At 41.7% G+C, this 10,457-nt stretch overlaps 1 protein-coding gene across 1 annotated transcript; it reads right to left on the bottom strand.

Moving 5' to 3' along the window:
• Nucleotides 1-2,113: 2,113 nt before the first annotated feature.
• On the bottom strand, nt 2,114-9,191 carry LOC117298858 (E3 ubiquitin-protein ligase TRIM56-like). The gene is made up of 2 exons (XM_033782214.1): nt 9,033-9,191; nt 2,114-4,926 (listed from the first exon to the last, which is right to left on the bottom strand). The coding sequence occupies exon 2, from the start codon at nt 4,897-4,899 to the stop codon at nt 2,962-2,964; it is 1,938 nt and encodes a 645-aa protein (XP_033638105.1). The 5' UTR covers nt 4,900-4,926; nt 9,033-9,191; the 3' UTR covers nt 2,114-2,961.
• Between the last annotated feature and the right edge of the window lie 1,266 nt (nt 9,192-10,457).

The following is a 10,457-nucleotide window of genomic DNA, read 5'->3' as shown; positions in this document are numbered from 1 at the left end:
ATATGCATCAAATAACAAACCTGTGAAAATTTGAGCTCAAGTGGTCGTCGAATTCGCGAGATAATAATGAAAGAAAAAACAACCTTGTGACACAGTTGTGTGCTTTCAGATGCTTGATTTCGAGGCCTCAAATTCTAAATGTGAGGTCTCGAAATCAAATTCGTGGAAAATTACTTCTTTCTCGAAAACTATGTCACTTCAGAAGGAGCCATTTCTTACAATGTTATAGCAATCAACCTCTCCCCATTACTCGTTACCAAGTAAGGTTTTATACTAATAATTATTTTGAGTAATTACCAATAGTGTCCACTGCCTTTAGCAATGGTCAAGCAGCTCCATTTAAATTAGGCTCTGTTTAGAGTTCATCAAGTCCAGTGTAAACACATGATTGAGTGTCGTGCGTTGCAGTTGCCAGAGGTTCCTAATAATTTCTGACATTTTAATTATGCTCAATAATTTCACGGTAGATTTAAAGTTAAAATGTTAAATTATCTACTATCTTTTAAATCTAGAGTATGCAACTATTTTTAAAGATGTTATTTTGTTTTATTCACCAAAGAAGTTAAAATTACTTACATCGATTGAGTTTCTATGATAATTCCATAAGGGTAGGCCCCGCAACATTTACAAGCTTTGCTATTAATAATATAGTTATTAGAGTTTACAGTAGTCGACAAGCTTTCCGTTTTATACAAATTTTAACTAATAGTACGTATATGCAGAGCCCATAGAGCTATATATATTGACTAGGGTGCTAACTTGCTCTGCGTTTTGAAGCCACCCTAGGCGCAGACATGTTTGATGTGTTGCGTGAATTCGGAACGATTTTAATTTTAAGAGAACACACATTGCAGCGATTTGTTTAATGTTCGGCGTGTGCGCTTAACGTACGCGCTACGAAAACCGTAACTTCGACTTGATTGACGTACTAAAAAAAGTATACGCGCCTCTTAAACACATGACGCTCGCAGTTTGTGACGCTGATCAGCAGATTGTGCTTTCACATTTGCTGCATTTTTTGCTTCGATGACACATAAAAAGGAAAAACGCACTATCATGCAAATAGCCGTACAATTGCCGTACACAATTTCAAGCTTTTGTATTGGTTTGTACATAAACATGGATGCGCCCGCACGGCTTCAAAACCTTGTGCGTGTATAACGGGGTGTTAGCGCTCTAGTCAGTATATATAGCTTTATGGCAGAGCCCTATTTAGGACTCAATCCTCTGTACACAGATACAGAGTCCTAACTATTAAGGCCCGTTTCTGGGGCGGAACATTTTCAAAGCTTCATAACTCAAATCTTACCTGCAACAAGCCACTAATTTCAACAGATTCACATTCTATGGCGGCATACATTTTTTCTGCGGTGGGTTTTGGTCCTCATTATATTCCTCACGAATCCGTCATTTTCGTGAATAATGCGGCTCCCAACGTTAAAAAATTCCCGTTTTGATCGTTTTCTCAGTGTTTTCTGTTGCCGTGCGTACGCGTATACATTCGCGTGCAAGACGCATGATGCAAGCTTAGACGCATGAATTCCTTGGTCACCGTATCTTGACCGCACAGCGTTAACGCTACGCAAGATTTGTGCGTCGTGCGTCTTGCGTACACTCGGCAGACTGTGAGAGTACGAACAAAAATGGGAATTCCTTAACGTTGGGAGCTGCATTATTTCGTGACAATGACGGATTTGTGAAGAATAACTGACGATCAGTGAATGTGAATCTGTTGAAACTAGTGCTTTCTTGCAGGTAAGATTTGAGATATGAAGCTTTTAAAATTTTCCGCCCCAGAAATGGGCCCCGATGTCCAGGATGTCAATGTAGTATAATACGAAAGTGTAAGGCCGCCAGGGCTAGTATATGCATACTGAACAGTTATGTACGCACTGCCATGTCTGTAGGTATGTCATGTCAATAGGTGGCGCACTAGCGTTTCCGCTGTTTCCATAGACCTTTTCGCAAATACCATTGCGCAAGCGCCAACTGTCGAATGAGGTGCATGCTGGTCTAGCTAGTACCCAAATTTGATGGTTAGCTAGACCAGCATGCACTTCATTCCACGTCTGTTGTGCGCGTACCGAGTATTTGCGATAAGGTCTATTGGCACGTTTCAACTAAAATCCTACATTATTAAGCATGATTTTATCGACTTTTCGGAATAATTATTAGCAGTTCATTCAATTGCTTATAATTATTTATCAGGTGACTATGTTTCTTTTAAATAAATCGTTGCATGATTTTTCTGTAAACATATGAAAGTAATCAACGGATTCAATGTTGATCAATATAAGTTAAGTAGGTTTTGTAATGGCTTCATCTACCGTTGACAATTGATGCATTTGTACACAAAGAAGGCAAGAAGAGATTAGTCCTGGCCCTTTCTAACCGAATCACTGCCCCTTGATTGAAACCCCTATAGGACGTGTGGTATGGTCCAACTTAAGATAGCAATGCCTATATGAGCTGACCGGTGTGTATGGAGTGGTTAAGACAATGACCGTAACTCAATGTCAGTACGTGCTGACAGAGTTTGTAGTCTCAAAATAACTGAACAATGGAGCTCTGAGTTCCCTCTACTCTTAGCGACCTCACATCCCACCTCCTTTTGATTGGTTAAACGGCTTAGCAGAAATTAATTAATGTATAATAGATGTTAAATTTGCATCGGGGAAAAGAATAGTTTTTTATTTTTTTACCCAAACACCGATGTGTGGTCGCACTGTAATTAATTAATTAATTAATGATTCATCAATGTCAACGCGAAAGTCAATTATTAAAATTTCACGGAACGATTGGCCGGTTTTGAATGAGAGGGTTGTTCATGGATTTGTTCGAATGATAACTTATTCACAATCTTGGGTATGATTGAGTCTCTCCAATAATTACTATTGTCTAACTTTGTAACTTGTAATTGTCTTGAACATGTTTCATTCTCGACCATTACTTCATTGACACTCACACGCGATGCATGATCTTGACCGAGTGCCTATCAGCCACGATGACGTCACCGGTAGGAGTAAACGTCATGCCTAGAGGATTGTACAAGCCACGAGCTACACAGCCGATGTGTTCACCTGATGCATCGTAATGATGTATCTCAAAGATTCCAAGATAAACGTCTTCATGAAAGGACACATAGATGTCTCCAGCATCGTCGCAGAAAACACCAGCAGGTTTTACAGGTGTGCCGCAAATAGTGGTGCTGATATTGAACACCTCGTTTCCCATGAAATCCAGACAAACTAATTTCATCTTGTTGTAGTTTGTGAAGATCACTCGCTCCTTGCTGCTTACATATAGCCTGCACATATGGTCTATTTCGGCATGATGTATTGTAGAAATGGTGGATCCATCCATATTATGGAGAGATATTACTTTTCTCGTACAGTCAACCACTGCAATCCGATCTTTCTCGTCCAAAGCGATTCCACCGAGTTTACTTTCTGACTGCCCATCGACTTCATTCTGTGAGGGTCTGAACTGACGGATATATCGCAGTTCTCTATCATAAACCTTTACATCCAGTCCGTCAGTAACCAGAAGCAGGTCATCAGAGGTCACGGCAACACCGGAAGGGTGTTTTAGTTGACCATCCTCTGTACCACTCTGAACACCTGTATATTTGAAAAAACCCTTTGATGTAAATGTGGATAATAGATACCTTTTTGCGTCAGTAACTACAATGTCACCGTTGCTAAAACAAGCAACTTCAACTGCCATCTTGAACTCCCCCTCACCTTCCCCTTCTTTACCAAACTCTGTCTTCACCTTCCACTTCTCTTCCTCTAGTATTTCACCGATATCCGCATCAGTGACGACATCATGACCTTTGAACCTGATGAATGACTTACTATGCTGCACTGTTTGAAACTGGAGCTCTTTGTGGAATGTCAAGTTGTGCATGACTTTTGACTTGAGGTCCAGCAGCTCAAAGTCATCAGCTTTCTGCATCAAGTCATTGACTGAAGCTACGATCTGCTCTGCACGGCTCATCTTAACGTTATTGCTGCTCCGTATGCTGCCAAATTCCTCACCTCTTTCTTGACCGATTTGAGTGACTCTTTCTTGAAGGAGGCGAGATGCACTTCTAATCTTGGTGATTTCCTCTTCCTCCTTAACCAAAATATCTTGAAGAGCCTGATCGACCATGAGTTGCAATCTACGCTGAGAGTGTTTGATAGAGTCATCCACTTTTTGGAATTGCTTGCGACATTCATCAAATTTCATCAGTGCCTCTTCAACAGCTTGACGGTAAGATGTAATGGAATCATTGATTTCAGAGAGATTGTGGTTCGACGCTCTGTGATCAAACACCACACAAGCATGGCACGCAAGTAAATCGCAAGTTTCGCAGTAAAAACGCAGTTCCTGGTCAGTGTGTTTCCGGCACTTTGGAGATTGAGTTTTGTCCTTGTTCTCGGGTCGCTCATTTGACGAGCCGACAGCATTCACGATTTGATGATGCCTGTTCATTTTTAATTTCGCGTGGTATTCCTGACATGTCTTGCACAAGTTTGCATCACAGTCAACACACCGAGAGACGGGTTCAAGACCTTCGTCGCATCCTTCGCAAGTCGAGACAGGAGGGTTGATGTCCTCCTCCGGACCTTCAAGATGGATGACGTCATCAATAAGCGAGCTCAAGAAAAAACAGTTAAAAAGAGCCGACACTCCCTTTTCTGGGATTGAAGTTTTCTCTCTACACACTGGACAATTTATACAATCCACTTTTTGGTCATATTTGGCTACAAGTTCCTGAAGACATTTCAGGCAGAAGCTGTGCTGACAGTCCAGTATTTTCGGATCGGTAAACCGACTCAGGCAGATTGGGCATTCGATGTGTATATGTCTAATCTTGCAAGTGGTCTCAGTGGGTGGTGCAGCTTCGGCCATTTTGATGAGAACGCACAATCCTGTAACCTGAAGTAAAACGAATGTCATTTCTGTTAGTTCCTACAATCAGTGAGTGCAATAATTGATGGATATTTTAAGACACTAGGTGGCAGCAGACTCACATGTAAAACGAATGTCATTTCTGTTAGTTCCTACAATTAGTGAGTGCAATAATTGATGGATATTTTAAGACACTAGGTGGCAGCAGACTCACATGGGAAACTCGTTTGCACTCGAACACAGGTTAGCCTTGCTCAAGGCAGTCGAATTATTCACTCCGAAAAAAGACCGCCGCTGTATAAAAACCCACCCGTATTCACTGTGCGTAGCATCGCACGACACGATGCCCCCGTACACTATCCGCATGCGGAGGCGTTCAGGCCGACAGCCTTGTAGGGTCTGTGTTGAAGCCACTGACCTCATTACTATAATAAGCGAAGAGTTCCCACGGTCAGCTCGTTACCATAATGCCCGCAAAAGACGAGACATGTTTACATCACCACCACGGACGCTCAGCGAGCATGATAGGGTCCAAAGGTCATGATAAGGGAAGTGCGTGTTTGGACGTCAAAATGAATAATTCATTTGCCTCACATCCTGTGTTGTCTGATGTCTGACGAAAGATATACATATTCATGAGCTGCATACTAGCATATCCGAGAGCCCCCCCCCCCCCATTTTTTCCCCTAGTGGACATTTTTCAATACAACACATTAAACCCGGAAGTTACAGACCCAACAAGGCTGTCGGCCTGACGGCCTCCGCATGCGGTTAGTGGTACGAGTGCGGATGACTTGTGTGCACAGTATTCGTACGATGTGACAGTGTGTATACGGGTGGGTCATGCGGTGTGATCTTACGCACCACGCACAAGGTATACGGGTGGGTTTGCAGCGGCGTCTTTTCGGAGCGAATAATGCGACTGCCTTGAGCAAGGCTAAACTACTAAGCCCGGGAAGGGACAGTGGTAAGAAAAAAATATGCAGGGGCTAATTCGTTCGCACGGTTTAGTAATCCGTTCGAACGAATTAATAATCCGTTCGCACGGTTTAGTAATCCGTTCGAACGAATTAGTAATCCGTTCAAACGAATTAATAATCTGTTCGCACGGTTTAGTTATCCGTTCGAACGAATTAGCAATCCGTTTGAACGAATTAGTAATCCGTTCGCACGGTTTAGTAATCCGTTCGCACGGTTTAGTAATCCGTTCGAACGAATTAACAATCCGTTTGCACGGTCTAATAATCCGTTCGAACGAATTAGTAATCTGTTCCAACGAATTAATAATCCGTTCGCACGGTTTAGTTATCCGTTCGAACGAATTAGCGATCCGTTTGAACGAATTAGTAATCCGTTCGCACGGTTTAATAATCCGTTCGAACGATTTAGTAATCCGTTCGAACGAATTAGCAATCCGTTCGAACGAATTAGTAATCCGTTCAGTGGTTTAACTAAGGCATGAAATGGCGCTGCACGCATGCGTAAGCAATCCCCTCACAACAACTTTTTGCTTCAAGATGGCAGAGGGCCGCAACACAAGTTCTGACTCTGATGATGACCGTGTTGATAAGTTTGTCAATAGATGCATTGCTAATTGAAAAGACGAGGGTGGACATCTTGAAGCAAAGTGTTGTTGTGAGGGGATTGCTTACGCATGCGTGCAGCGCCATTTTATGCCTTAGTTAAACCGTGCGAACGGATTACTAATTCGTTCGAACGGATTGCTAATTCGTTCGAACGGATTACTAATTCGTTCGAACGGATTATTAAACCGTGCGAACGGATTACTAATTCGTTCAAACGGATTGCTAATTCGTTCGAACGGATAACTAAACCGTGCGAACGGATTATTAATTCGTTTGAACGGATTACTAATTCGTTCGAACGGATTACTAAACCGTGCGAACGGATTACTAAACCGTGCGAACGGATTATTAATTCGTTCGAACGGATTATTAATTCGTTCGAACGGATTACTTAACCGTGCGAACGAATTAGCCCCTGCATATTTTTTTCTTACCACTGTCCCTTCCCGGGCTTAGTACTAAACAAAGGTGCGCATGCCCAGAATTTTGTAAACAATCGACTGATTACTGGATAACTTTCTGTCATTTGTTTGCCACACGAACAACAGGTTTCTGAAGTACAATTTTGATGTTTTGAAGTTGCCTTCAAAATATAATAAATATTATGTTGTTTTTCTCGATAAGAAAAACTGGAAAAACAAAGCAAGATATTATTGTTTAACCTTTCAAAATATTGAGTGCGTTCGTTTAGCTCATCTGGGTCGACCGCGGTGTGCGGCCGTTTTTTTCCAGGTCGAACGTGTGCAGATAATTACCGACGTTTGTCCTGGAAAAAAAAACCCGTCACACACCGGGGTCGACCCAGGGAAGCTAAACGAACGCACCCATTGTGGGGTGTCGTGGCCGATCGGTTAAGAGCACCGAATTCAAGCTCTGCTGATTCTGTTCAGCAGTGAGTGGGTTCGAATCACGGTCTTGACACATGTGTCCCTGAGCAAGACACTGAACTATTATTGCTTCTCTCCACCCAGGGGTAAATGGGGGCAGAGATGGTTCTTGTGATTGATTTAGCCGAGTAGCGCATTTGTTGCACGATGCTGAGAGAGCTGAGATGGTTTAAGGAGTAAATTAAGGCTCAGTGACCAGGGGTAATAATTTGAAGCGCTTTGAAACACCCATTCGGGAGTAAAAAGGTGCTATATAAACTCAAAATATTAATATTAATATTATTATTTACAATTTGAACTATTTAAAGGAGACTATTTGTGGATGGAATAGTGATAATTTTCTGAGTTAATACCCACGTTTTGTGCGTTATTATAACAGGATTTTATAAATTTATAAATTGAAAACAGCATGTTTTTCCCCCTTTTTTTACCATTTTGTGGTTGAAAGACAAATGTGTTGCTTTAGAAACTTGTTGTGACCATAATTTAAAGCTGTAAATGTTAGTTAAAAGCTGTAACCCCCCCCCCCCCCCCATCAAAAAAGGGAAAAAAAAGAATGCAGTTACCAATGAACCGGTTAAGGCGTACATTTATATTTTCTTCATTGTATGTTTCCCCTTTCATACCGAGTTAGACCATTGCCAACAGGCAATTCCAATTAGCATCCATACTCTATACATACACTGGGTCAGCATGGTTTGTTTTCTGATTCAAACTGACCAGCTACTATTATACTTTATAACACACCACTTGCTTGCTCTGTATTCTGGTTGGCTGAAACACGGTCACGTGGGATTAACTAATATAGTCTAGTGCTCGCGCGCGCGTGTTTGCGGGAACTAGTACCCGAGCGGGCACAAGTCTTTGAAAATAGTGCCCGGTTACAGCGCCCTCTTGTGACTTGAACCGTGAACTGCAACTACAAAACTTCCTTTCTTTTCCAGATTTCTGTTCTCATTTGACATTTAAGACCGAGCTGTGTTATAAAACACATATTGACTGGCAATGAGGTAACTAGTGTACGTCTATTGCCCCTCGGGCCTGTGAGTGACCAGAAGAAGGGCCCATTTCCCTCGACCTTCGGCCTCGGGAAATAAGTCGCTCTTCTGGTCACTCAAAGTCCCTCGGGGGAATAGACGTACACTAGTTACCTCATTGCCAGTCAATATGTGTATAGTAGGCCCTACATTTGAGTAAAATTAGTGATAAAAACTAGAAAATTCATTACATTGGCCCTTAAATGGCAGTTATACTGCGCCAAAAGGACCAGTGTCCCAAGGTCTGTCAGCCAGAGATTCTCTCCCCCATATGATAATAATAATAATAATGGGAAAGTTACATCAAACATGGGCGCTATCAGAATTATTTTGTTCAAAGTTCACCGTATGGGGGACAGAATGTCCTGCCCCACCGGGACTTCATGATGGTTGCAGTATTTACATGTCAATAATTGGGTTTCCTAAAACAACAGTTATTTCTTCCAAAACGTCGATAATATTCAGTTTCCGTAAAGCTTTTGTACAACTTCTCAGATCAGGTTTCATTCCAAAAGCTTGTCTGCTCATAAACAACCAACAAGACCATTTTCACAAGTGTGTCGGTTATTATAATTTGTCATCTGCATTTTTAATAGAAAACACTAGTAAAAGTAAAGTCCTACCTGAAGCTGAAGACGTAGCTTTAACTCAATGCGTACAGTTGAATCTTATGGTAGGTGAAATTCATGGATTATTAACGACAAAAAAAACGTTGAAATTGATCAAAAACGGTGCAGGTTTATTCGCAAACACTGCCCGCGTGCAACGGTAAAGTACGCATCGGCTAATACAAACATACGCAATTGTAGTTTCTCACAACTGGAAAAACCCACACTATTTATAACGTTCAATCGGGATTGGTATTGCATTCAACCATAGCGACAGTGGTATGGTGATTTCCACATGTCACATGTCACATAGTCTTGAAATCAAGTCGGTAATTTGTTAAGCGCTGTGTAGTAACGGGGACTCACAAACATCCTCGATCCCAGTAGGTGTGCGAATCAGCAGTGGCAACAGCTGCCACGCGCTACCTATGACCGTTGCATGAATGTATAATCGCACTGTGACTGTTGCATGGACGGCAGAATGTGTGTTTGTAACAGCTAGGCAGCGCCTTATATAACGACTTGTCGTTAAGTCTACATGTCACAGAAAGGCTGTGTATATGAAACTTGATTTGTTCAGTCCTTGAGCTGTTGACCCCAAACACAAACCATAACATGACATGGGAAATTGGGAATTGATGCAAATGGAAAACCATATAACGTGTGTTGGTAGAAGTGGAACATTGTACATTACGACAGCGTCTGCTATGTACACACAACGTCACCAACTGTATACATGACCTTGTTGACATCCCCAATTGACAAAATGTTTATTTGGTATCAACGTTGTTATTTTATGCAAATAAAGCCGGCAATGTGAACCACTTGACCGATGATATGACAAACACAGTCCCACTGTATTTGCTTGTAACGGTTCATGTTCATGTATAAGTGTAACCCTATCTCAAGTTAAGTGTGGCGTAGGGCATACCGTTTTGCCATTGTGATTTGTCACGTAGTTCCTTTATAAAATGTTGAAGGAAAGTTCTTTGAAAACTATAACGACTCTATCATTTGTAGAATAAACCTGAATAAATACAAACCAAACTTTACGCAACTTTACGCAACTGCGTAAAGGCCGGTTTATAGTCGGTCGCACGATGGTCGCGCGACGGAAATCTTGCGCGCAATCCTAAGACTGAGGCCTAAAAACCGTGTCTTTGTATTTAATCGCGCGACGGACTAAAACTCGGCCTTTAGTCCACTTGCGCAACGTTTATGGCGTAAGCTGCGCCATAAACGTTGCGCAATCGGACTTACGCAGTTGCGTAAAGTTTCGTGAAATCGGCTGCAGTACTCGAAAAAGCATGCTAATTTATCGACTTTTTATTCTATGTGAAAAATGCCCTTTACCACGATGTCAGTAAATAATTTCAAGCCTTTCGATTTATGATAACATGAAACAAAATGCAAAAGTAGCAAAATGATTTTTGTTTTCTA

Source organism: Asterias rubens, chromosome 13, assembly GCF_902459465.1.
Source record: "Asterias rubens chromosome 13, eAstRub1.3, whole genome shotgun sequence".
Classification (NCBI taxonomy): domain Eukaryota; kingdom Metazoa; phylum Echinodermata; class Asteroidea; order Forcipulatida; family Asteriidae; genus Asterias; species Asterias rubens.
Note: the sequence above shows the minus strand (reverse complement) of the source record. Positions and strands in the feature narration are given on the sequence as shown.